A 27,909-nucleotide genomic window follows, 5' to 3' on the forward strand; every position below is an offset into this window, starting at 1 on the left:
ATGCCTACCTATAGAGGTTTCTTTTCTCATTCTTTGGTATTTCCAAATATGGGATAACTTCATGCACTTATTTGAATCTTGCTTTTCTCATGTAACAGCATGTTGTAGAAATTCCTCTTAAAAATTTTTTTTAATGTTTATTTACTTTTGAGAGAGAGAGAGAGAGTATAAGCAGGGGAGGGGCAGAGAGAGAGACATACACAGAATCCGAAGCGAGCTCCAGGCTCTGAGCTGTCAGCACAGAGCCCAACACGAGGCTCAAATCACGAACCACGAGATCATGACCTAAACTGAAGTCTGACGGTTAACCGAGTCACCCAGGTGCCCCAGAAATTCCTTTTAGCTTTACCTGTAAAGATCTAGCATATTCTTTTTTAGAATTGCATATTTTAGTCACTTTTAGAATGCAGATTTATTCAAATGGTGAGCAGCTACAAAATTTTGTTTTGTTTTGTTTTTTGCAGCTATAAATATTGCTGCAATAAACATTTTTATATCTCATACATTCATATATAATGATGTTTTGTTACTCTGTGAGATTCCCGGAAGTGGGATTGTAAACTGAAAGGTATATGCATTTTTTAAGTTTTTTAAGTTTATTTATTTTGAGAGAGACTGAGAGAGTGAGAGAGCAAGCACAAGTGGGGGAGGGACAGAGAGAGAGGGGGAGAGAGAATCCTAAGCAGACTCCGCGCTGACAGCACAGAGCCCAACTCGGGGCTTGATCCCACAAATCATGAGACCATGACCTGAGCCAAAATCAAGAGTCAGATGCTCAACCTACTGAGCCACCCAGGTGCTCCTGTATTTTTAAGTTTTAATATAATTTTAAAAATGTCTACATGATTGGTAACATTTCATATTTTATTTTTCTAATAACTATTTATTATGCCCTTACCCCTTGCCTGGCACTGTTTTAACAATTTGGATTCAACAATGAGTAAGAAAAAGATCCCAGCCCTCATGGAAGGCTCATCCAAGAAATACAGTGGAGAAGAAGAAATGAAATAACCATAACTATAATAAATACTTTAATTACAGAAATGTATGAAAACACAATTCTCCTTTAATTTACCATCAACAACTGATATTATCATTCCTTTTCTTTTTTCCCCAATCTTATTGATAGAATGTGATATTTATTATCTTAATTTGCATTTTCCAACTGGTAAGTAATTTTAACATTCTCACATGTTTATTTAGCTATATGGATTTGTGTTGGATAAACTGCCTATTTATATAAACTTTACTCATTTTTCTATCAAGTAGATTGTATGCTAAACCCATACTTCTTGTTAATTTTCATGAGCTCTGTGTATATTATAAATAGACATTTATCTGTGGTGTGGTTTGCAAATCTTTTCCCCAATCTGTTGCTTATGCACTGATTTCATAATGTTGCTGTTTTTTGTTTTTTGGTTTTTTTACCATATAATACCTTCTGTGTTTGTAAATTTGTCTTTATGTTATCAACATGTCTTTTTGTCCTCTCTTAGCTTCTGGCTATTCTGTCTTTGTTAATTGCTATCTCTGAACTCTGGATCATATGTATAGTCTCCTAAATTTTCTTTCAATTAAATTTTAAAAAATTAATATTTTTTTTTAGTACACATGGAGTTTATTTTTTAATATGGTGTGAGGTAGGGGTCTGATTATATTTTCTTCTTTCCTAATACCATTAAAAATAAACTATCAGTTCTCCATTGAAGTAAAATGCTACCTTTTTCATATATGCAGTTCCAAATGTACTAGAATCTGTTTACATACTTATTATTCTGCTCCACTGATTATATCTCTATTCTTATTCCAACTGTATGCTATTTTGATTACAGTGTTCTTTTCATAGTTTTAAAGCTAGATTAAAATTGTATTTGGTCATAGAAAACTTCAGATGATTTTATCCAATTAAAAATTGTAATTATTATTGAAAGTACATTTAATTTATCTTAGGAATGAGGAAGAGGACATAATCAAGAAAGAGAAGAGATTAAAATAATTACAAGACAATACTACCTAAAACTTTATGGCAACAAATTAGAAAATGTAGAGGAAATCAAAGGTCTCCTAATAAATCATATAATCGTCAAAATGGTGCAAAGAGGAGGAAAAATGGGAACCAACAAATTCCTGTAGAAGAATTGGAAGTGCACTTGAAGATCTATTTTTTTCTTTTTTGAAGATCTTTTTTCTTTAACTTTTAAATTTTATTTTACATTTTTTTCTTTTTGAAGATTTTACTTATTTATTTTTTAATTTAAATTCAAGTTAGTTAACATACGGTGTAGTATTGGTTTCAGGAGTAGAACTGAGTCATTCATCTCTTACATGCAACACCCAGTGTTCATCCCAACAAGTGCCCTCAATGCCCATCACCCTGCCTCCATCAACCATCAGTTTGTCCTCTATATTTAAGAGTCTTACAGTTTGCCTCTCTCTAGGTTTTTATCTTACTTTATTTTTCCTGCCCTTCCCCTATGTTCATCTGTTTTGTTTCTTAAATTAAAGATCGACTTTTTTTTTTAATTTTTTTTTTAACGTTTATTTATTTTTGAGACAGAGAGAGACAGAGCATGAACAGGGGAGGGGCAGAGAGAGAGGGAGACACAGAATCTGAAACAGGATCCAAGCTCTGAGCTGTCAGCACAGAGCCCGACGCGGGGCTCGAACTCACAGACTGTGAGATCATGACCTGAGCTGAAGTCGGACGCTTAACCAACCAAGCCACCCAGGCGCCCCAAAGATCGACTTTTTAAAAGGACTTCAGAGCAGGGGCACCTGGGTGGTTCAGTCGGTTAAGCATCTGACTTCATGTCGTGATCTCACAGCTCGTGAGTTTGAGCCCCACGTTGGGCTCTGTGCTGATGGCTCAGAGCATGAAGCCTGCTTTGGATTCTGTATCTCCCTCTTTCTCTGTCCCTCCCCTGCTCATTCTCTGTGTCTCTCTGTCTCAAAACTGAATAAACATTAAAAAAAAAAAAAAAAGGACCCCAGAACAGATGACTTACTGGCTGAGTTCTATCCAGCCTTTAAAGAACAGAGAGTCTCAGTGTAATTCAATGACTCAAAGCCATAGGAAGAAAGATGGAGAACCCCCTAATATTACAAAGTCAGCATCATCTTAATGTTAACTCCTCATAGACAGACCCCACTTGGGAATATTGATTCTCATTTGAAATAAAACATTAGCAAATAGGATCTATCCATGTATTTAAAAGACTAATGAACTGTAAACAAATAGCTTTTATTTCAGAACACAAGGATTTCAGTAGCAGAAAATTTATCAACATAATTTATTACATCAACAAATTAAAGAAAACGATCATATTAAAAGACACTAAATAGGGTACCTGATAAGATTCAGTATCAATTCTTAACAGAAATCCATAATCCCTTTTCCAAAATTCTGATAAAAGGAATCTCTGAAAAGTAAAATGTTGGCCTGTAACTTTGGCATTTCATTTGCTGCTAAGGTTTATGCGAACTGACATAAAGAAACTACTTGAATACAGAGAAGTGCTGTTCTTTACAAATGTGAAGTATTACATGTTCTGTACGCGAAGCACGCTCAAAAAACGAATTATGGATTATTTGTTATTGGGGATCTCTCTCCTGTATTTAGAATTACTCCAGTCTTCCTTTTTTTCAAGATGAGTTTGAGGAGAATTAATATGAGACATGTGCTTTCAACTTTCTAGAAGAAAACATCACTGCGTTTCAGTAAATCTAAGACACCGCTGTTTGGAAGACTAACATTTATTCTATGTATCACTAAAAGAGAGGGAAAAAGGATGCTGCTATTTACTTTATGAATCATCGTTGGGTGTAAAACACATCGCAGTTTCAAGAGATGTTGAGTGAAAAAAGGTGCATCCCGGAATCAATGAAATATGAACACATGCGAAAGCAGTCAGGAACTCTCCATCAACCACACGGCCCTTCCGACAAGAACAGGGACTCAAGGTCCTTTCTTCTATAAATGTCTGTGTCTTGGGGATGGGCCGGGTGTGAGGTGGAGTGTAGTGGTCTGGGGTCAGCCAGGGCTCCACAGTTGGCTCTTCGTTGGTTACTGGTTTGACCAGGAACCAGCTATTTAACAACTCAAAGCTCAGTCCTGGGACAGGGATGATGCCTACTTACACTTACTTTAGAGTTAAAAGGATGACATGAGATAGGCTTTGTGAAGTTCAAGAGTAAGTCCTTCCTAATAGCTGCCCCTGGAATGAGGGCGGTGCTGATGTGGTGGTGTCGGCTGTGGTCTCTGGCATCTTTCCCACTTCTATAACTCTATGATCCTTTACCCAAGAAAAAGCTTGGCCGATCTCTCTCACTTATGGAAGACTCTCTGATATTACTGAGAAGACGCTGTTGGCCTCAGACGCCTATACCATCAGTGTGCCCTGAATTTATAGCATCTCATCTGAAAATCTGAGTGGGAAAGAACCTCAGACGGGTCCTAACATGGACCAAGAGAGGAACTTGACCTTCCCAAGTAATACAGCCAGTGGCAAAATGAAGGCTAAACCCGGACCATCAGGCACGTTGGTCAGACTCTTTCTAGATGGTTCCTATCCCCAAGGCACTAGGGCTCACCCCAGCAGTTTCTGGCAGTTCGCTCAGACCTGGATGATCTCTGTCCTAAACCCAGTCATTTGTCCTCTCTGGTCTACTTCTTCCTGCTCTGGGAAAAAAAGATGGATACAAACTTAGCCTACCCAACTGCTTACTGACTTCATGTTCTGATTTTGGCCTTCACTGCCCCTCCCACTTCCGTCCCGCCTTTCTAATTGGCCAGCTGGAAGGAGTTGGGGGAGCTCTTCTGTACTGAGGCTCTTGAAGACCTACTCACATCACCAATCTGCTGTGTGCTCTCCGACAGGATGGGAGTGGTGAGCAGCAAAAAGCAGGTGAAGGAGAAAGGTAAGGGCCTCTGGAGCCCTGTGAAGGTCAGCACCCAGAGCAAAGATCCCCCACCACTGCCTCCCCTGGTGAGTGATGGCTGGTCCCAGCTGGGGAGGGAGGGGGAGAAAGAAGAGCAGGGAGCAAGGGCGGCTCCCTGGGGGCTGCTGCTTGTTTCCAGCCAGCCCAGAGCCACCTCTAGAGAATTCAGGGCTCTGACAAATCGGCCCCCTGTCACTGCCACCAAAACGTAGCACCCACCTCATGTTGGTGTGGCAGGATAGTGGAACATTTAGCAGCCAGATTGCCAGTGTTTACATGGATTTGCTGTGTACTTTGAAGCAGGTTACTTAACTCCCCCATGCCTCAGTTTCTGCATCTGTAAAATGGGTATAATGAAAGTGCCTTTCTGACAGGGATGCAACAGTACATGATGTATTATACAACTGTGCAATCCCATTATATATTACCTTTACACGGCATTGGGTTAGTTTCCAATAATTCTTACCCAGTTTTCATTTCGCAAGGGGAGCCTTGAAGAGAAAAAGAAATCAAAAAGGTCAGCTTGAGAGGAGGGTGTGGTAGGAAAGGGTCTGGGGCGTTTAGCAACATCTGCTGCTCCATTCCTACCCAGAAGCTCCTGGAGGTCATTGTCCCCTTCCTGGAGCTGGTGATGCAGTTCTGTCTTATTTACAAAGCGTTTAGCACCCTTGCACGGAGGCTACTGCATTCCAAAAGTGCATTTTTAGATGATTGTTTGTGACACCCCCCTCCCCCACCTAGCCCCTTACTAGGTGGTGAGTTTTGGTTTGGGCAGCGGTGAGTCATGCCTGGAACCTGCTTTCTTGCTCTCTGCCTCCAGGAGCACATTCAGCTGGTCATCACTTTACTCCAACAGTGACCTGATGAGGAGTGGGGATTGCTAATCTCATTTCTTAGACCACTAGGCATTTTATCTGTGTCCCAACGTAGTCCAGGGCTTGGCACAGAACAATGAAATGTTTGTTGAATGAATGAATGATGGCGGGGTAAACTCAGATTACATAGAGTAATATTAGCATATTACTTACGCTAATAAGTAATAGAACCTGGACTGTTTTTGACTTTAAAAAGTCACATAATATATACTAATTATGGAGAAAAATTGTAAATAACTCATTATCCCACTCACCAACGATACCCAGAGTTCGCACTCCAGAGCTCCTGCTGCCAGACCCTTTTTCTCAGTGTTATTTATATTATGTGTTTGTGTTTTCTTTCTTGTTTAAATGTTTATTTATTTATTTTGAGAGCAAGAGAGGGAGAATGAGCAGGGGAAGGGCAGAGAGAGACGGAGTGAATCATAACATGAATAAGCTGGCGCCCCCACACCCTCCTCCTCTAACCCTGTGTACGGTCCAGGGACTGTGTGAGATGGCAGTGGTACTTGAGAGTGGTGGCACCGTGTGTACCATTTACCTGTGCAACCTCCTGCTGACAGCAGCACCCCTAAGACCACCCAGCTGCCGGAACCAGCAGCCTTCCTGCCACACCAGGCCTGCCCAGGCCTCAGGGGCTGAACTAATGCAGCGTTCCTGTGTCTCTACTCCAGGTCCTGTTTAACCACCTGGCTCCTTCACCTCCGGACATGCACCCAGACCAAGGTTAGAAGGGGCTGCTTTGGAAGCTGAGGCTCCACAAGCCATCTTCCCCTCCCGACCATGAGCAGTCAGCACAGGGGCCCAGTAGGGAGCCACTTCCTGGAAAGGACTGGGTGGGCCTTCTAGGGTCAGAAAGAAGGCTGGGGGTGGGGGTGCTGAGCTGGGCACAGCTCTGCCCCAGTCTTCACCTGCCCATAGGGGCCTCTCCAGAAACCAAGCACCAGTTCCTGTATCTGACCCTGGGTGGGTTTTCTTTAAAAAAGGACTTTACAGACTATAAATGGGACAAAAAGAAAAAGCATTACAGTAAATACAAATGGCATAAAAACAAACCTAAGTTTTCAAAGATTCTAACTCCTAACCTCAAAGGGCGAGGGCCTATAATTGGTCTGCGTCTTCCCTCCTGCCCTCAGTCTATTCCGTGAATGGAAGCAGCATCTTTTTTTTTCCCTCCGAGAGATAGAGATAGATGGATAGATAGATAGATAGATGATAGATAGATAGATGATAGATAGATAGATAGATGATAGATGATAGAGGCAGAGAGAGAGGGAGACACAGAATCTGAAGCAGACTCCAGGCTATGAGCTGTCGGCACAGAGCCCGACGCGGGGCTCGAACTCACAGACCTCAAGATCATGACCTGAGCCAAAGTCGGACGCTCAGCCAACTGAGCCACCCAGGTGTCCCATCACCATCTTTTTTCCCACTTCTTCCCCACTATTCAAGGCCACTGCTGACCTTCTGACCACTCACACCATCCTCCTTCACCCCCAGTCTCTACTTCCACTCTGATGGATAGGACAGTTGGGGGTCCCATAATGAGTGACGTTGGCCTTCCTGGGTCAGGGCTCTGGACCTTGGGAGCACTCACAGGATGTAGCTTCATTCAGAATCAGCTTACAGGCACTTATAACCCACTTCCACACGGCACCAAGAGCTCTGTCGGGGCCTCAGTCACTCATTCCCTCACACAGCACGCACTGAGCAAATAGTAGCCAGAGACTGGCCGGGTTCGAGTCCTGGGGAAACTGTAGAACTGAGTAAGACGTGTCTCCTCCCCTGAAAGAGCTCAGAGTCTGTCAAACTCATGAGCAAAATGCTGAACAGAGATTAGTTCTCCTACCTGGTGTTCCTCATCCTATCCTACTGGGGATCATGATTAATTACCATGATTCACCATTAATTACCAGGGTTTACCCTTCACTTCCTGCCGGGAGCTTCATATCTCCAGTAAGGAAGCCCAGGGGGCGAAAAATAAATGAACTGCCTTTGGTGCAATAACTTGAATCTCAGGACTGGAGGGGGCCACTGTCATCTATTCCAACTGCCTCTTCCCACCATGGGGAGGTGATGAGCCCAATGTCACACCACCACACATTGGTGACAAAGCTGGGTGATCTTTTCCCAGGTAAACGAGGTAGTCTCCAGCTGACCTTTTCCAGGCGGGTCTTGGCTCCCTGGAGCTTTGCAGAAAAGCCCTCCTCACTAGCAGTGGTCATTTGAACGTCCATTCCAGGAACCACTGGCAAGTCAGAGAAACTGCCTGCCAAGAGCACTGGGACAGGGCGTTGGGCATGGTTACAGGTCAAGGTTACAGTGGCCATGTTCCAAGACCACTACCCTCTTTGGAAAAGAGGTGGGAAGGGGCAGGTGGGGAAGAGGAAGAGTAGGGAAGCTCATGTTCTCTGAGGCAATAAGGAATCAGCCAACACTCGTTTCCAGACTTGGGACTGCAGCCATCAGACCCATGTGGCCAATCTCCCTAGATCTTTGGGTTGTCCTTTCCCTTAGACCGTACCCTGTCCAGGCCTTAAGGCTCCTATGTGGAGAGCAGAAGAGAAGCCAGGATGGGCTCTGAGGGGCAGCCCTTTCCTTGTTCCCAGCAGCAAGGTCAGGAGGTCAATCTGCCGGACAGGAATTGCCTGTGCTGCACCAGTGAGCAAGAAAGCTCACCACAGCCTCCCTTATGTCCCTGCCTCATCCTGACCCCTTAGCAGCCAGAGATGGCCCATCGCACCGACTTACCTGGTGGGCCCGGGGAGGGGGGGTGCCCATCTCTTCCTTGTTCACTCTAGAGGAGCATTTCGTGGTGGCCCAGTATGACTACACCTCAGTGAATGACAGGGACCTGCGAATGCTGAAAGGGGAGAAGCTACAGATATTAAAGGAGTAAGTTTCTGGAAAGCTGTCCTGTGGTCAGAGGCCTCGGTGGCTCCCTGTCATGGCAGGACTCCCACCCCACCGTCCACCTCCCCACCCACACCCACACCCTCCACGGCTGCGTCCAGAGGATCTTCTCCATTGCCCTGCCCCAGCCCAGTCACCCACTTTTTTTTTTTTAACTTGACCCAATCGTCTTCCTCTAGCTACCATTCCAAAGTCTGCCTCATGTGGTGGTTTCCATTCTCTATCCCCTGCTCCACTGCCAAAAGCCTACTCTTCCTTCAAAACCCACTGCTAACATCACCTCCTCCATGCAGCCCTCTGACAGTGCTTGCCTAGCTGCTCCACCACAGCTTTGTGTGTCTCCCTTGCTGGACAAGATCTCACACAGGATTCCACTCGTGAAATCAGCTTTGTTTCCAGGCTTCCTTCTCAGAAACTCCTCCAAAGCCGGTTCTCTCTCAAACATCTGGCTTGTCCTGTGGAGCCCTGGGGGTCTGCTTTTGTTCTTGAAGTTCTGCAATGGCCTTGAACCAAAAGCACGAAAACCCGGGCCTTCTGGGTCTACGCTGCGGGGAGCCCAGCTCCTCTTCTGAACAGCTCTCCTCCTGCTTTTGGCTTTCCCGTCCAGTCCCAACTCACTCACTAAATTCTTCCTCTGTCCCATTAATCCAGAGGAAGGCTACTCAGGGAAGATAGGGGCCCTCTGGGGTGGCCAGGACGTGTGGACAAGCCACACCATCTCCTTCCTCCCTGGGCTGGCCCGATGCTCGGCAAGTTAACACCCTCTCCCTGAGCATCTTGCCCAGATTCCCTCTCACCAGCCCTCTGAATCCTCCGCCTCTGGGATGAGATCCTGCTGGGGGGGAGGGGGGGAGGGCTGGGGGCTGCCCCCTAGGAGAGGCCCACAGGAACCACGATCTCATTTTTGTTTTTCCTCCTCCTCCATAGAGTTGGAGACTGGTGGTTGGCCAGATCTCTCATCACAGGAAGAGAAGGCTACGTGCCCAGCAACTTTGTGGCCCGAGTAGAGACCCTGGAGGTGGAAAAGTAGGTGGACCATCGGAAGGCCCTTCAAAAGCAGAGGCTTGCTTGCTGCTGCTGCTGCTGCTGCTCTGGGGGTTGCTGGGCATGAAGGGGGCCAAAAGGGGTGAAAAGAGAGCCTCTGTGAGCCCAGCATGGAAGAGACAGGAAAGGGAAAGGGAATTGGGATTGTTGGGGAAGACTTGTCCACCATTCAAGATGACCCTCAGGTCATCTTGAGTGTCTGGTGCTGTCTGGTGTCTGGTGCTCAGGAAGCCACCCCTCCGTGCTCAGCACACTCTTCCCATCTGTGAAATGGGGCCTTTCCTGGCCCCTTTCCTGGCCCATGGCCTCGCAAAGCTAACATCAAGGCACAGCGATCAGCACTTCTCCTCCAAAGCCTCCAGTGGGCAGGACTCAGGAGCTCAGACTTCAGGGGGGCTCACAGAGTGGTGACCTCATTCAGAATTGGGTTACAGAGGGCAGCACTCCCCAACGTCCTCATAACCTACTTCCACATGACACCAGGAAGGTCTACCTCAGCCAGTCAGGGCCTCAGTCATTCATTCCCTCACACAGCACGCACTGAGCAAACAGTACCCAGAGCCTGACTCTGCCCAAGGACTGAGAAAGCTGTAAAGATGTGGGACCATGGGCACTTGCTTCCACATTGACTGGTCCAGGCTTGAGAGGAACAAGGCAGGAATCTGTGCTCTGAGAGTCTCAGCACTTTGTCTAAATTCAGAGACTTGACCTTGAGGAGGGTGTGCTTTTTAGAAAAAACGTTTTAAATGTTTATTTATTTTTAAGCAAGAGAGAAACAGAAAGCAAATGGGGGCGGGGCAGAGAGAGAGGGAGACACAGAATCTGAAGCAGGCTCCAGGCTCTGAGCTATCAGCACAGAGCCTGATGCGGGGCTCGAACCCACAAGCTGTGAAATCATGACCTGAGCCGAAGTCGGACGCTCAACTGAGCCACCCAGGTACCTCAGGGTGTCCTTTGAGGGATGGTGGTTGGGTGCATTTTCCCAGAATAGAATTAACAAAAGGCACCCCCCAAAATGTTCTCATTTCAAGAAAATAGTAAGTCCATCCCCTGATGGGAAATGAGAAGAAAAGAGAGGCAGAGGGACCAAGGGGCATTTCATGAATCAAGATGTGAGGAGTGTTGTTAGTTCATGGTTAAGTCGAAAACGGGAAGACACTATTTTATTTCTCGGGGTGAGGCATACGGCTTAGGAGGGAGGTTTGGAAAAGAATATTCTGCGGAGCATGACCAGCCTCTGAGGTTTGTCTGCCTTCCTTTTTCAGGTGGTTCTTTAGATCAATTAGCCGGAAAGATGCTGAGAGGCAGCTTCTGGCTCCAATCAATAAGGCGGGCTCCTTTCTTATCAGAGAGAGTGAAACCAACAAAGGTAAGCATGGCGCCCAGCATGTCCTTCTTGTGCGGTCCCCGGGAACCCCGACCTGAGGCTATGTCTGGGAGGGAAGGATGGGAGGGAGACACCAGCCAGGAGAGCCCAGCGGCTTCCAGGCCTCTGGTCTCCCTTCCAGTTCAGGCCCCGCCTGGACAGCCCATCTAGTGCCTAGTAGTTGAGTGTGAGGCTTCAGTGCCAACAGGTGTCCCTTGGCCAGGCTGGAAATGTACAGGGTGCAGGTAGGAGGTGCAGTTGGAGAGCTGCCCCCACCCAGGGCCACTGCGCACCATCTTTGGCTCAGCGGGGGTGCTGAGGCTGGTGGGGTCTGAAGAAGGGGCACAACCCAGAGCCACATTTGGAATCAAAGGATTTGAGAGCTGAGACTCCTTAGAGATAATCTCAGCCAAAGGCTGTGACCTCAGACACTTCCAGGAGCTTGGAAGATAACATAAGTTTGCAGAATGGCCTGTGGCTGGAAATGAAGGAAGGGGGTGGCCGTTGTGGAGAACTGGGAGCACTCGTGTATTCAAACCCGCTGACTGAGAGACACAATTCTGCCACCATCCGCAGGCCACTGGGCTTTCTCATTGTCTTTCATTTAATTTTCTCTCCTTCTTTCCATCTTAAAGCTCCTTTTGTTATAAAATAGAGAACATATAAAAATTGCATAAATCATAGATGAGTCCATAATTATACATATAGAGTCGTAATAAGTAAATGCCTGTGCAACCACAAGAGAGAGAACATTCCAGACATCCATAGCCCCTCTCACTGCTCCACTTGTGCCCCTTCTGTATTCAACAACCCGCCCCCGGCCCCCCCAGAGAGATCACTGCTATCTCAACCTTTGGGGAAATCCTTCCTTGGTTTTCCTTACAGTTTTACCATCCATGTTTCGTCTGTTCTTCAACTTCATGAGAGTGGAATAGTACTATTTTTGTGTGTGTGTGTCTTGTTCCTTGCACTTGGCATCGTGAGATTCGTTATTAATTTGCCAGGCTGCTATAACAAAGTACCAGAGGCTGGGAGGCTTAAACAACATAAATGTACTGTCTCACAGTGCTGGAGGCCAGAGGTCCAGGATCAAGATGTCAGCAGGACTAATTTCTTCTGAGGCCTCCCTCCTTGGCTTGTAGATGGTCCTCTTGTCCCTGTGTCCTCACCTGGTCTTTCCTCAGTCTGTGTCCTAATCTCTTCTTCTTATAAGGACACCGGTCATATCGGATTAGAATCCCCCAATGGCCTCATAGTCACCCCTTTAAAGATCCCATCTCCAAATATAGTCACATTCTGAGTACTGGAGGTTAGGACTTCAACATAAGAATTCGGGGGTGGGGGGTGGGGTGGGGGGGTCACAATTTAGCCCATAACAGGTCCACTCACTTTCACTGCTATCCAGAATCCAGCATGTTAATATTCCATAAGCTATTTCTCCTTTCTAATGTTGGTAGACATGTGTTGTTTCCACTTTGGGGCTGTTGTGAACATGTTGCTCTGAACCTTAATATATATATGCTTCTTGGTACATGTCTGCCATCTTTGGGATGCTGAGCCAATACCCCCATTTGGAAGATGAGGAAAATGAGTCCCTAAGGGAAGAAGTGACTCACATGAGGCCTACAGTGAACAAGGCTCAGATCCCAACTCATCTAAGAGGCTTCAAAAACTCTAAAATGTGGGGCACCTGAGTGGCTCAGTCGATTTAGCATCGGACTTTGGCTCAGGTCATGATCTCATGGTTTGTGACTTTGAGCCCCACATTGGGCTCTGCTGTCACTGGAAAACCCCACTTCGGATTGTCTCTCTGACCTTCCCCCACATCCTCTCTCTCTCTTTCTCCCTCTGTGTCTCTTTCCCAAAAATGAGTAAACATTTAAAAATTTTAAAAAGAAAAAACGGGGGCGCCTGGGTAGCTTGGTCAGTTAAGCGTCCGACTTCAGCTCAGGTCACGATCTCGCGGTCTGTGAGTTCGAGCCCCGCGTCGGGCTCTGGGCCGATGGCTCAGAGCCTGGAGCCTGCTTCCGATTCTGTGTCTCCCTCTCTCTCTGCCCCTCCCCCGTTCATGCTCTGTCTCTGTCTCAAAAATAAATAAATGTTAAAAAAAAAAAAAGAAAAGAAAAAACGGCTCTAAAATGTGTCAAGCTGGCCTAACCTGGGGTGATGGAAGGGAATTTCCCAAGATGTGTAAAGTAATCATTTGTTTATCAGGATACGGCACATACGGACCTATTACATCCTCGTGGCCAATTTTTAACTAGAGAGAAAGGAGGTGGTGACAGTGACATCAGAGGAGGAAGGCGAGAGAGGATGGCTGGATTGTTAGTGGATACCCTGTGGTTGGGCAAAGAGAATAGACAGGTTTGGGTAGTAGGAGCCCCTCCACCCCCCATCCCCACCCCAGACTCAACCCTCAGCTCCATTCATGGCTTGAGAACTGCGGCGAGTGAAAGCACCAGAGCCGCAAAAGCTGGACAAAGAGAGATGCTCATTACACCCTGTAAGGCTCAGGGGCGATCCCTAGGCCTCCCAGCCCTTCAAAAAGTCAGGGCTGGGGTGCCTGGGGGGCTCAGTCTGTTAAGTGTCCAACTCTTGGTTTCAGCTCAGGTCATGATCTCATGCTTCTGTGAGTTTGAGCCCCACATCTGACTCCACGCTGATGGTGTGGAGCCTGCTTGGGATTCTATCTCCCCCTCTCTCTCTGCCTCTCTCTCTCTCTCTCTCAAAATAAATAAACAAACTTTAAAAAAAAAGGGAGTCAGGGTCACGTTGAGGAGGAGGAGGGGTGCATTGGTAAGTTGGGTGCTCTGTGCAGAATTTCTGGAAATGCACCAATGGATGCATTAAATTACACACACACACACACACACACACACACACACACATACACACACATTAGGATATTGCCACTATTCCATTTTAACAGCAAAGCACGTATGACCAAGAAACAATATGGAAATCACTGGAGATGACATAATGTTTTGTGGTTGTAGAATATTTCGAACATATACAGGAGCAGAGAAAATAGTATAATGGAACCCTTGGTACCCAACACTCAGTTTCAACAAATGATCACTCAGCCAATCTTACCTCATGTATATCCCCACCCATCCCTATTATGTTGAAGCAAGTTCCAGAATTGTGTCATTTCACCCTGGAAATGATGTTTTAATCATTTCCTATTGCTAAGGTGCCCAGTGGAGAGAAAGGGACTCATGACCTCAGTACAGAGGAGGGGGTTCTCCAAAGGTAGAGGTATCCCCTCCTGTCCTTGTCCACACTAGTCTAAGCTGGAAATTGGCCAGATAGAGCTGGAGCTGAGGACCGTCCCAGCATCACCACCCCCACACACATACACACACACACACACACACACACACACACACACATGTGCACACATACTTCTCGGAACTCCAAAACAAGTGCATCTGAAAGCCACAGCCAGGGGATGCCAGACAGGGAAGGAATGCTGCCCTCAGAAGCAAGGGAAGTGAATTCTAGCCTCTTGTGGCCTCCAGGACGTCCCTTAACCTCTCAAGCGTCAGTTTATTCATATCTGTATGAGGACCAACTAGTTTCCCTGTCTGAAGGCAGGCAGTTCTGCCAGTGTTAAGAAATCTCAATCTCTGGGGGCACCTGGGTGGCTCAGTCGGTTGAGCATCCAATTCCTTATTTTGGCTCAGGTCATGATCTCATGGTCGTGAGATCCAGCCCCGTGTCTGGCTCTGCACAGAGCATGGAGCCTGCTTGGGAGTCTCTCTCTCCTTCTCTCTCTGCCCCTCCTCCACACGCAGGGCCCACACACACTCTCTCTTTCTCTCTCTCAATAAATAAACTTAAAAAAAAAAAAAAGAAATCTCAATCTCTAAGAAGCCTGAACCGGAAGCTGATTGGATCTGGAGGTCCCCTTTAAGAAGAACACTGAGCTGTCAAAAGATACCAGGGGCAGGCTGTTGGATGAACCGGGGCAAGAAGGAGGCCCCAAATCACGAGCTTGGAGAGCAGGCCTATGTGGATGAAAGCAGGGTCTCTTTGGCTACTTATGATGCAGCCTACGCAGGGTGCAGATGAAAAAATGAGGAGAAAGACCCTTTTCCTTGCTAGGGTGACACGAGGATAAATGAACTTACTAGAGCCACTCTCTGGTTTCTTAGATACTGGGGCACAGTTGCACTTACCAAGGGGCATGGGGGAGACCCTTTGCAGCACTCGGGCTGGGGCTGGTGTCATGGGCAGAGAATGGGCTTAGCAGCGGCAAGGTGTGCACATATCTTGCATCTTTTTGCAAGTAGGTGATGAGAGGTGTGATACCTAAGGGAGATGAGAGGGAAAAGGGGTTTGAGATGGAAACAAACAGCACAGTGAAAAATCAAGGGTCCTCACTGGAAAAAGAGGTGTCTGAGCCTGACACCTGGCGGGGCAGAGTGGTATTGCTTGCGGTAAACACGTCCTCAGGGAGGATAGGGAGCCCTGAAGCCTGCTGCTAACCAGCAGAGTGACCAGGAGCAAGCAGCATTCCCCTTCTTGGCCTCAGTTTCCTCATCTTCTGCATAAGAGTGGCAGGTGTGGTACCCGGAGAGCTGGACAGAGGCATTTTATAAAAACACCAAGTTTGTGAAAGGAAGTTTCTCCATTGGAAACTCTTGCTTCCTAAATTGTTCTTAACTTTTAGCACCTGCTACCCCTTGTACATGATAAAATGCATAGGTGTGTGTATAAATTTGAACAGAACTCCAGTGAGTAGCTACTTATGTTCTCCTCCACAAACATGAGTGCTTCAAGGTTGGGATTTGTTATTGCAGCCTTTTCAGCTAGAATGAATGAACGAATGAATCAATGAATCAATCAACCCCCTAGTCCCTCCAATAACTCTACATTTCTCAGTAGTCCATGGCAAAATGTCCCCGAATGACTAGGGGCCCATGTGAGGGACATCGTGTTTGCTGGGAGAATATCCTCTCTGCTCCAGAGTTCTGTGATCCCATGACTGAATTTTAGGAAATTGGGGGAGGAATATCAAGGTCAGAGTTGGGTGGAGATGATAGTAAAGGTTTTTTGGAGGGTTGGGATTGAGGGTTGAGATTATGGTGGAAGGGGTCAAAATGGAAAGCAGAATTTCCAGTGGCAGTGACATGAAGCCCAAATCCCAATCCTGATTTTCCCTTTGTATGCCTTACTTCTCATGCGTGTATCTCTATTACCCGTCTAGGTGCCTTTTCTTTGACTGTGAAGGATGTGACCACCCAGGGGGAGGTGATCAAACACTACAAGATCCGCTCCCTGGATGAAGGGGGCTATTACATCTCCCCCCGCATCACCTTCCCCACTCTCCAGGCTTTGGTGCAACATTATTCTCGTAAGAAGAGAGGATGTGGTGAGGGTGGGGAGCAGAGGACCCCTTGTACCTATCACTAAGATCTCATGATCATGTGACTCACTGGTGCCATCTTGGGGGTGGGGGTGGGTGGATTATCCCAAGGCTGGACAAATGTCAACATAATGACTCAAAGTCTATGTCCTTAATTCCCTCTACTGGCTCAGCATGTGACCACTTGCAGAATAACAAGTATTTTCAATCTTAGAGAGAGCAGGTTAATGATAGCATGCCTCACTTTATACAAAATGAATGCAAATAGCTGAGTGTGTGTGTAGTATGTGTGTGCCTGTGCACATGTGTACTTGGAAATGGGAGTATAGTTGGCAAAAATGAGAGGGGGACACAGCTGGGAAGGACATGGTCCCCAAGGGAGACATGTGATCTGGCTGCTCTGGTAACCTCCAGCCCCAACTCTTCTTCCCTAATGCAGAGAAAGGGGATGGTTTATGCCAGAGGCTCACCCAACCGTGTGTCAGCCTGGCTTCCCAAGACCTGTGGGTCCAAGATGAATGGGAAATCCCCCGGCAGTCTCTCAAGCTGGTCAGGAAACTCGGGTCTGGGCAATTTGGCGAAGTCTGGATGGGTGAGTATGTGGCAGCCAGAAGCCTCTCTCTCCCTGCCCTGTGTCCCAAAGCACAGAAGGCCCCAGATACGCACAGTTCATCATGCTTCCCCAAAATATTTGTTCGGGAGAGGGACAGAGGCCATGATACCCATTTTACAGATGAGATAATGAATGGCAGGCTAGGACATTGAAGTCACTTGCCCTCAGGACACTGTGGTGATGCAGCAGGAATAGAATCCAGCTCTCCCAAAACCTTGGTTGGTTCCCTCACTCACTCTTCACTGCCCAGGGCTAGCTTGCAATTGACAGGTGTGTGAACTTGAACATAAGGCTATCTCCTCTTAGCTTTGGTTTGCCAGACAGAAATGACCTGTTAAACATAGTAAGCAGTGAACCAGGAGCTCCAGGGGTCTGATAATAGACCAAGCCACTGCTTGTGGCTGTGTGACTCTGGCCAAGTCACTTAACTTTCAGGTCCCTGTGTGTATAGTTGATGATCACTCCCCTGTTCACCATGGGCACTATCAGACTATAAAAGACCGTGTTTTATTTTATCCCTCGGGGCAAAGGTAAAATGGTCCCCTCCCAGGCAGGGTAAGTTCTTGAGGTTAACTGCCTGAGGTTCCAGTTGAGCTCGAGAGGCTGAGACAGGCTGGCATCCTGTCAAATAAGCCAGCTCACCCTTCGAAGCTGTACATTCTAGCCCAGGGCTTCTTCCTAGGGGGACAGCTCTGGCCTCAGTCCTGCACCTGTAGAATGAGGAGGGATCCTGGAAGCTTATGTACATTTTGGTTAAGGGATCGCCTTCCACAACCTCTGGGTCTTCTGAATGGCTTCTTTATTCTCTCCCCTACCCGCTCTCAGGTTATTACCAAAACACCGTGAAAGTGGCCATCAAGACTCTAAAGGAGGGGACCATGTCTCCGGAGGCCTTCCTGGGTGAGGCCAACCTGATGAAAACTCTCCAGCATGAGAGGCTGGTTCGTCTCTATGCCGTGGTCACCAAGGAACCCATTTACATCGTGACCGAGTACATGGCCAGAGGTGGTACCCTGCATGGGGATGCATCCCTCAGACAGGGGTGGGGAGGGGCGGACAGGGGTGAAGCTGCTGTGCCACAGTGGGTCTGCCGGCGAGGGGATCTCCATGGGGGATCACTCGGCCACGGGCCGGAACAATTAGCCAACGTCCACTCTGTTCCGTGTGCCTGGGGAGCAGGAGGGCAGATGATCAGAAACAAGATGGGTCAGTGGTTCTTACAGAGCTGTGTCCTCCATTCAGGAGCACTTCAACCCACACTTTTGGAGGGCATCTTCTGTGCCCAGCACTGTTTGATGCCCACTCGGGAGGACACAGCATCACAAAGAGTAGCGAGCCGGGCATCCAGACATGGGTTCTGGTCCCAGTTCTGCCACTTACTAGGCGTGGGACCTTTGACAACCATATGAGCATTTGACATGGATGAAAAGAGAAATTGGTCCAGCTGGCCATTGAGGTCCATGGTGGGGTCAAGGTTTCATAGGTCAGTGGGCCAGGGGTCGGGCCTCAGCTTGTGACCTCCTTCCCACCCTTTCTGTGATCCTGATTGCCCATTGCTTCCTATAGGATCCTAAGGTGCCATGATAACACAGTTCCTTAGAAATCGTCTTGAAGGAGACCCCACACTGAGCTGGGAGTACGATGGCTCCCCTGCTCACCTCTCAGCCCCACCTCAGGTGACCATCCCTCCCAGCTCTTAGATGCCAAAGAGGAGCTGCATTGGTCTCCTGCACCAAACCCCAGGGACAGGTCTCTCCATTCGCATCTTCTTGCCCCCTTGGTCCTCGGAGGCAGAATCTCTACCAACAAAGGATGAAGGAGGCAAGGAGACACTTTGGAAAGTCATGTGAGGAGGAAGCACTGAACTTACAGTCAAAGATCAGGTTCTGTGCCTGGTTCCTTGGCTGGGTGATCCCGAACCTGGATGAAACCCAACCTCCTCTGAGCAGCTGGGAATACATTCGCTGCCCCCTGGGGTGTTATGAGGACTGTGGGTAGAATTTCTGTAAAGCAGAAAGCACTCTGCAGCGATGGGTGGGTTTCTTTTGACGTACTAGAGATCTGACAGGGCGCCCCGTACTTCCTGACACCAGGTGGGGAGCGTTCCACGCTTGGGAGAGTCTGGCACAGCCAGGTTTGGATCATTTTGCAGAAGGGCAGATGCCACATCTCTTTCCATAGGATGCTTACTGGATTTCCTGAAGACAGATGAAGGTAGCCGACTGTCCCTCCCGAGACTGATCGACATGTCAGCCCAGGTTTGTGAGCTACCGAGGGCAGCGGCCCCCGAGAGTTGTGATGCCCAAAAGGACCCAGGACCCAAGGCCCTCTCCTCTGTGCCCTATGGCTTAACAAAGTCAGCTATTTAGAGGTTGTATCCATTAAATTTAAGTTGGGCTGTGAAGGACAGAAAACCCAAAGCAATAATGGTTTACATGCATAAACATCCAGAGGTGGGCAGTCTGGGGCAGGTAGGTGGGTCCGCCCCTCAAAGCCACACGATTCTTCCACCTGCTGGGTACTTAGCATATGTCATCTTATTGTCCAAGACGGCTGTTCACACTTCATCATCTTGTCCTCTCCTCGGCAGGCAGGACGAAGTAAGGGGGAAGAAAGCCCACCATGTTCCCTGTAGAGACGTGTCCCTGAAGTCACCTACTAGACTTGCTTTAACACCCTCCTCTTCCCCACCAACCATGTCACCTGGCCACACCTAGGCTGCAAGGGAGCTTGGGAAATGTAGTCTCTACTCTGGGCAGCCAGGATGGGATGAGGTGAGTCCTATTACTAGAGAGGGAGAATGGATGGTGTGGGAAGCCCATCCGTTCACATGAATCCCATTTAACTCTGTAGGCAGATGTTTTGCTGTTACCTCACTTCTTCCTCTGATGGTGCCCAGAAATGCCTTCTACAGCAGGTGAATCACAATCCAGACTTCATGAAGTGAAGAGTAAAATGGAGAGGAGGCATCTTTCCTCCCCGAGGATTCCTCAGTTAGCTGAGGGTTCTAACTGGCAGGAAAACACATCTGGTGGCCCTGAGTGTGTGTGTCTGTTAAAACTGGGACCCTCAGCAGAAAAGTTCTGGTCTGTGGTCAGCCTGTGAGACACATAAACACACACACACACACACACACATCCGGCTACAGAGAGGAAACCTCCCCCTCACCCCACACCACCCCATCTCCACCTTATCTGGTATTATCTGCTGTTAGTATCAGTTCAGGAACTGATGTCACGATGCCCTTTTTCCACTGAGGTAAGCACAGATGGGTTTGAGCAGGTTGGTGAGTGGTCTCGGAAAATTCACGCTGCTAACCAGTTTCAAACCACAGTGATAAACCTGTCCACCCCTTTTACTTTCTTTCTTTTCCTTTTCTCTCTCTGTCTCTTTCTCAATCCCTGGAGAAATCTTGGATCACTAAGGGACAAAGGATATGAAAAGCCACCTGCATTTAGACCTAGATGTGGCCAAGAATCTAAGGGTTAGGAAACCAGAAAATCAGAACCTTCCAGGTAAACGGCTTCTAACCACATTCTCATCATGCTAGCGCCTCACCATGCATGCGTGCACACACACACTACCCTTCTGGGCACTCCTTTTCTTGCTTTGCAGGATGTAATGCAAACCTCCCCTACAACCACCACCCACGTGCCCTACTTGGCAGAGTCACCAAGGTCCCAAAAGTGCTGTCACACCTGTGAGCTCAGGCTCCCCCTCTGCTCAGAATGCCTGGGCAGAACCCTGGCATTCTCCTGATCAGTGGCAAACTCATCTGGCAAACTCCTGATCGGTGTTCAAGACCTAAGTTAAATTAAATTAAATTAAGTTTCCCTGGACAGGAAAGTGGCACAGAGCACTTGGTGCACGCGTTTCTGTTGGCATTGAGCGCCGTATAGTCTTCTCCTCGAAAGCACACCTGGGTCCCTCTCAACCTTTTTAAAAAAAAATCATTTCTGGTACTGCTGAATACATATTTGTTAATAGGATGAGTACCAGTAAATGCTGTCTAGATACCAGGCATTTGGTATTCAGCTTCATAGCCCCCCGGCCAGAACCATACCAATAAATGTATATTGATGGAATGATTTAGCAAAAGAATAAATAAGTGAATGGCTTCACGAATAAACCAATGCAAACAGACACATAGGGAGAAGTGGGATAAACTCCAGTGCTGGCTTCCTGGTGATAGCAGATCTGAGGAGGGAAACCGGCATTCTAGTCTCAGTGTCTTCATCCGTCAACTGGGAGCACAGTGGATAAAACCCGAATGAGTGTCCTCCACTAAAAGACACAAGAGCAACTCAAGCAGCTAGTCCTGGCCCAGAGCTGGCGATCGGGGACAGAAACAGAAACTACCTGGGTGCCACTGGGATTCTGCGTATGCTCTGAGCGCCTGCCTCGGGCGGTGCTGGGTTAGGGCCTTGGCCACCTAATGCTCACCTCAACTCCGTACCCTGGAGCCCCCTTCGCTCAATTCTTAGTCAGGACAGTGACCCCTCAGAGAGCTTAAGCAACCTTCCAGGGGTGGAGGTCAAGGACTCCAATCCAGGGCTCGCCGCTCCAGGAACAGGGAGTCCAGTGTGGCAAGAAGATGAGACCCTTTCCTTCCCTGTCCTCTTCCCCTGCCCCCTAAGAGACCTTCATTTTCTCTTGCTTTCATTCTGCTATCTTCCTCCCCTGCAGACACTTGCAAGGAGAGAGAAGTGGGTGGGGGTTCAGGTCTCTCTGGCTCTGACACCAGCGGATATGCCTTGCTGGGCTTTTAGGCGGCTGGAGTTCTTGGCTTGTCTAACGGAGGAGTGGTTGAAGCCATTTTCCCTCTCCACTCAGGGAGCTGCTCCTTCCCCAGCAGCAGAACCGCCCTCTATGCACCTACCAACAAGCCAAACACACACTCCCAAGCGTTCCTGCCCCTTCCAGGCTGTGAGAGGATGAAGGCTGGCCTTCCAGACAGGGTCCTCCCTCTGCTGACAGGGGCTGTGCAGGGGACGCTGGGTGGGCTCCATCCTTGCACGGAGGTCCCTCTGCTGTCTTTCACTGTGTGACCTGTTCCCTCAGATTGCCGAAGGAATGGCGTATATAGAGCAAATGAATTCAATCCACCGCGACCTGAGGGCAGCCAACATCCTGGTGTCTGAGTCCCTGTGCTGCAAAATCGCTGACTTTGGCCTGGCCCGCATCATTGACAGTGAATACACTGTCCAAGAAGGTGAGGAGAGCCCCCATCTACAGGGAGACCTTGGGCCTTACTTTCCCCACCTCCCTAAACCCCCTTGGACTTCTCCTCGTTGCTACAGAGCAGAGCCTTGTGTGAAGAGATCTGAGAAGCTTTGTGGTTTTCACAGTTCTGGCCTTACACCCACCTAGATCAGCGTTTCCCTAGAGGCGCTCTGCAGGGCACTATGAGGAACGGTTTTGGGGTCAAGTAGGTTTGGAGATGCTGCATGGTCCATCCAGGCCTCCTTCAGAGATTCCTGATGCGCACCAACATACGAAAGGCCCTGAGAAGTCTTGCAGCAAAGGAGCGGCGGACGTGGGCTTCGCCTGGTCGCTCCCAAACGAATTGGAGCCTGAGATACTTTTTCCGTCAATGCCCCACAGAACTAGCTTTTCGCAGAACACACTTTGGAAAACACTTTTCTGAAGCATGAGCAGCAAACGCTTATAGCTGAATTAGGGTTCCCACAGAGCACTCTGCTTTAGTTCCTTAGTATACCCGAGGTGGGGCTTCTCTTCCCAAGGGGACTTGAAACGGTCCAATACATCGATCAAGTAAGCTGGCAAGCAAGCAATATTAGCTGAGCATGTTAATCAGTTGGCACGGGAGAAGGATCAATAGGGCTCGTCAGCTGAGGAAGCTTCAAGCTGGCTGGAGAGACCAAGAAAGCGAGGCGAGGTAAGGGGAAATCCAGTGCCGAGCTGTGCAGTTTACTCTGAATGCTGGCCAGGGCTGCAGCTGTCCACAGGGTTTCCTGGGACAGCAGGATTGGAATCCCCTCCTCACTGGGACCCTAGGTGGGACATGAGTCATCCGTCATCGTTTCCATTCGGCAGGAAGGGATTAACTGAGGCAGGAACGAGTTAAGGGGATTTGCCCAAGCCGTGATTCCTGTGGTTAAACACATGAGGCGGAGAATGACTCTTCTGTCCCAGGTGGAAACACATGTTGGTGGCCCTCTGAAGCCCACTGGGCAATGACCCAATCGGGGTGATGGAGGTGACATTTGTGTCATGTTGTCCTTCTGCGCTATGGAGCCCCAGTAGTGTCTGCACGTGCCTGGCCATGTGTCCTAGTGGGGCTTAGTGGCTCTCTGGAAGCATCTCCACTGTATACAGTGGTCCAAGCCCTGCCAAGGGGAGGGAGCAGGTGCATAGGGACAGTCAGCCATGGCCTCACAAAGCTGTTCATGGCTTTTCTCACAGGCGCCAAGTTCCCCATCAAGTGGACTGCCCCAGAGGCCATCCATTTCGGGGTGTTCACCATCAAAGCAGACGTGTGGTCATTTGGAATCCTCCTGATGGAAATCGTCACTTACGGGCGTGTACCCTACCCAGGTAGGTGGCTTCATCCTGTAGGGACTAGGTGGGCTCCCTGCTGTCCTGAAATGGCTGTGATGACAGATATCCCATGCTTAGTGCCTGGGGCTGCCCACACACGTGCCAGAATGGAGTCCCCACAGTCGGAACAGAGACCCACGCATGTCACTCTGGGGACGGAGGTTCCGCCTCCTTCCTCAACGTTGCTTCTGGCAACGGGGCCGCATGCCCTTGGGTCAGCAGAGGTCAGTGAGCCTCCGAACTCTGGAAGTAAGAACAGGTCAGGGTCTGAACTCAAGTTTACCCTGAATTGGTTTGTTCTCCGTTGGGGGTGGGTCGTCTCCCCCTTGGCCTTCCACCTTGGGTGGATTCCCCAAAGCCCTCTCCTGACTGTGAAATCTGCCAGTCTCCCTGTCCCATGTCTGGAGGGCGTGGGCAGCTTAGCCACCTGCCGAAGAGCCGTGTCCCTGGGCGGGCTGGTGCGCCTTCATGAAGCGCCTTCCCAGTGAGTGATGGGCTTGGGCCGCGGTGGGGAAGTCCCAGCTAAGCAAGGCAGGGTTCCCCACCCCGAGGACTGGCCCCACAGCCTCCTCTCCAGCTGTCCTCCAAGCGATGGAAAGTGAATAGAGGGATGTTTAGGGGTGGCACTAGCCAGACAGCCAGGTGACCTGCCAGGGAGGGGACGCCGGTCTGTGCGCCTCACCTCGGCCCCGCCCTCAGCCTCGCTCTCCATCCCCTCCGCAGGAATGAGCAACCCCGAGGTCATCCGCTGCCTGGAGCGCGGCTACCGCATGCCGCGCCCCGACACGTGCCCGCCACAGCTGTACCACGGTGTCATCACCGAGTGCTGGCGGAGCCGGCCGGAGGAGCGGCCCACCTTCGAGTTCTTGCAGTCGGTGCTCGAGGACTTCCACACGGCCACCGAAGGGCAGTACGAGCTCCAGCCCTAGGCCCGGCTCGAGGACACGGGTCTGGTGGCGGCAGGGCCCAGAGACGTCTCGCGCCCCCCGCCCAACCTGTAGAACTGATGAAGCGTGTTCACCTCGAGGCTCTTACCCCAGCCCCAGGCCGACTGGAAGGGCAGGGAGGAATTGATAGGCCCGTTTCTAGATGAGGGAAGGAGAGAGAGAGGCAGCCTCACAGGTGGGTCACGCAGCATGGAGTCCGGAGATCCCATCGCAGTCCCACCCTTCTTGGGCTGTGTGACCTTGGGCAAGTTATTTAGCCTCTCTGTGCCTCCACTGTTTCGTTTGTACAGTGGGGGAGAACCATAATAGTACCTACCTCCTTATGTTCCTCAAGAGGATTACATTAGTTAACCCCAGTAAGATGTTCAGAATAGCGCCTGGCACACTCCTGGCACACCGTTAAGTGTTTGGCATCGTTGTAAGACTCCCCTGTGCTGGCGCCCAAAGCGAGAAGTCCGCAGCAAGTGGCCAGGAATCGCGCTGCTCCCACCTGTGCGGACCGCGCCCCGGTGCGGCTCCCTCTCTACTACCCCAGAAGCAGGACTGGGTCCTCCGAGTTGTCCGCTCCGAGAAGTGTCCACCTGCTTCGGCTCTGGGCCGGTAGCTCTGACCTAGACTGCACTCCAGCACTTTGGGACTCTTCTGTAATAAAGTCACAAGATCTGACCTTTGCCGTGTCGTTACTGGTGACAAGCCTGGACATCGCTACATGACGTAGGTGGTTTGCATGAGTGGCGCAGCAAGGGACTCGCTGTTGGTCCTGGGTTTCTGGTGGAGCTCCCAGCTCCAAGGACAACACCGAAGAAGACTCCACGGCCATTGCCTTTAGGGGAGACTTGAGCAGGGCCAGCAGGTGGCGCCCTCACCTCAGCAATCCTGGCCTCCGGGATGCTTTGCTCCGACAGCGACAGCGGTAGCTACAAGGGTGCTGGGTGCACGCAGAGAGAGGAGGGAGCGCCCCAGGCTCCAGTCTCGGGACCAGGCGCATGCGCAGATGATCAGGCGATGGTAACACCAAAACCGTTCAAGGCTTCGCACTGCTCAGGGGGCTCGCTGTTTATTTTTTGTTTTATTTAGAATAGATTTATTATAATAGATTATTATGAAATAGATTTATTATTGTAGATTTTTTTAGCTTTTAGGTTTACTGAAAAATACACGGAAAGTACAAAGAATGCCCATCTACCCCTCACCCCGCCCCTCAATTTTCCCTTTTACTAACATCTTGCAATAGTGTGGTACGTTTGTTACAACTGATGAAACAAATCGACACGTTATTATTAACTAAAGCCCATAGTTTACATTAATATATTATTAGGATTCACTCTTTGTGTTGTGTTCTATGGGTTTAGATAAATGCATAAATGATATGTCACCAATATCATACTATCATATGTAGTTTCAGTGCCCTAAAAATCCCTTATGCTGGTATTTGTTCTTCCCTCCCACCCTTTGAATCCCTGGCCATCCCTTTGCCATGTTTTGACGCTTCTGATCCTGTGATAACCCAAGAAGGTAGGACTATTACCATGCCATGTACAGAGGAAGAAACCCAGACACAAAAGAGCCTGGGTAGTACTCCCAAGGTCACACTACTCATGAGTGCTGGGATGGGGATGTGGACCCAGCTGGACTGGGCAGCAGAGTACTGGGGGAGGGGAAGGGCATTGCTGCTGGCCTGGGAGAACCTCACAGAGGGGGCTGCCTCTGCAGGGAAACAGAGGTGACTAGGCAAAGAAGGACACGTGTCCGTATAGTCTTTGTGATTTCCAGAGTACATTCCCAAACTGTCTATAGATTCTTGAACAGCTCTGTGAAGTAGGCATCACCATTGTCATTATGCCTACACTCTTCTCCACACAAGAAGTAAATGGCAGAGACTCTACACCGCCAGCTTGTCCCAAGGCTCTTAGCTGGCCAGTGCTGGACCCCAGATTTGAACCCATTCTTTGCCCCCGGCCCCTTGCCATAAGCTATTATGTAGGGAGCACAGCACTCTCAGGAGTAGGAGGTGTTTGTACCGGTAAATCAGGCAGAGTCACCGAGTAAGTCTCACGAGGAGACCTGTGTGTGTGTGTGTGTGTGTGTGTGTGTGTGTAGCCAGCAATGTGGTCAGACTGGGGCTTGGACAGATCTCCCCTGGGCGGTCCAGTATTTAGGAGGCAGAGGGCTCCAGGAACAGGGAACTCTGTCCACGGGGCAGTGGGGGCCCCCAGAGAATTGCGGCTCCACCCCCACCCCCTTGGAACCAAGGGCTCTTAGGGGAGGTGGCTGCTGAGTCTGTCAAGAAAAAAAAAATGTGACTCGGCCTTCCCCACCCTGGAGGGGGCTTATGGCCACACCTCATCTCCCCCAGAATCTCTGGAATTGGGGCTGTCACACCCAGACCCTGGGATGAGGGGGCATGGCCGGTGGGAGCTAAGCTGGAATTTAGGGCACCAGAGAGCAGACCGCCCCTGTGGAGGGTCAGGGGGAGCACCAGACAGAGACAAATCTGACCCTCACGGCTCACAGATGAGGAGGACTCTGAGAGGACCTAAGGGTGCCTTTGGAGATAGGACTGAAAAGAGCTAGGATAAGAAATGAGTCCCTCCTTCTGGCTTAGCAGCCTGGACCTACAGCCTGGGCACCACCACCCTGCCTCTCATGGTCCCTCTGAAGTGCTTTCCCAAGACTCGGGCCCCAGCTGGCCATGAGCTGCAAGGCCCGGGGCTGGCTCATCACCTCCCAGGACCCCACCACCTTCCCCTAAAGATGAAGATGGTCTCCCAGTGCTTTGCCAACCTCACGATTTATAAAAATCACCTCAGGTCTTCATTTTAGAAAGCAGGTTTCTAGACCTCCCTCTCTCAGATTCTGATCCAGCTGGTCTAAGGTAGAATCTGGAAACCCCAGATTCTAAGCACCCTAAGTGATTCTATAGTTCTCCGCCCTGGCTGCAGTTCAAATCACAATGCAGTGGAGGTCAGATGCGGACATGGGGGAGAGCACATCTGGAAATACCAGTGCCTGGATTTCCCAGCGGGGCCAGGCCTGTGGCACGTTGTAAGTGTCCCCAGCTGGTACTACAGTTCAGCCAGGACTGGAAACCCCCGGGCTAGGCTGTGTGGAGTTTGGAAGTATCCTTCCCAGGAGGGCAGGCTGCAAGGTACCTGGGGTTCCAGTGTGAGGCTCAGGTCCCGCATTTGCAGGACCAGCTCATGTCTGTGGCTCTTCCCAGTTCTACATGCAAGTTAGAACTTGCAGAAAGTGGAAAAGAAGCCCACAAGATCGGCACATTC

At 49.3% G+C, this 27,909-nt stretch overlaps 1 protein-coding gene across 1 annotated transcript; it reads left to right on the top strand.

Moving 5' to 3' along the window:
- Nucleotides 1–2,625: 2,625 nt before the first annotated feature.
- LOC125917030 (tyrosine-protein kinase Blk) lies at nt 2,626–25,952 on the top strand. Its single transcript, XM_049623278.1, has 12 exons — nt 2,626–4,985; nt 6,488–6,539; nt 8,615–8,708; nt 9,654–9,752; nt 11,036–11,139; nt 16,349–16,495; nt 16,947–17,099; nt 17,946–18,125; nt 19,302–19,378; nt 22,182–22,332; nt 23,547–23,678; nt 24,405–25,952. Exons 1-12 carry the CDS (start codon nt 4,878–4,880, stop codon nt 24,608–24,610), a joined length of 1,503 nt encoding a protein of 500 aa, XP_049479235.1. The 5' UTR covers nt 2,626–4,877; the 3' UTR covers nt 24,611–25,952.
- Nucleotides 25,953–27,909: the final 1,957 nt, after the last annotated feature.

Source organism: Panthera uncia, unplaced genomic scaffold (assembly GCF_023721935.1).
Source record: "Panthera uncia isolate 11264 unplaced genomic scaffold, Puncia_PCG_1.0 HiC_scaffold_1414, whole genome shotgun sequence".
NCBI classification, from domain to species: domain Eukaryota; kingdom Metazoa; phylum Chordata; class Mammalia; order Carnivora; family Felidae; genus Panthera; species Panthera uncia.

What these genes read in the sequence shown, in the direction of transcription:
- LOC125917030 (XM_049623278.1), top strand. Translation starts at nt 4,878, where the DNA reads ATGGGAGTGGTGAGCAGCAAAAAGCAGGTGAAGGAGAAAGGTAAGGGC. An exon ending in GGACATGCACCCAGACCAAG is followed by an intron (nt 6,540 to 8,614) that starts GTTAGAAGGGGC and finishes TGTTCACTCTAG; the next exon opens with AGGAGCATTTCGTGGTGGCC. An exon ending in TTTGGTGCAACATTATTCTC is followed by an intron (nt 16,496 to 16,946) that starts GTAAGAAGAGAG and finishes TCCCTAATGCAG; the next exon opens with AGAAAGGGGATGGTTTATGC.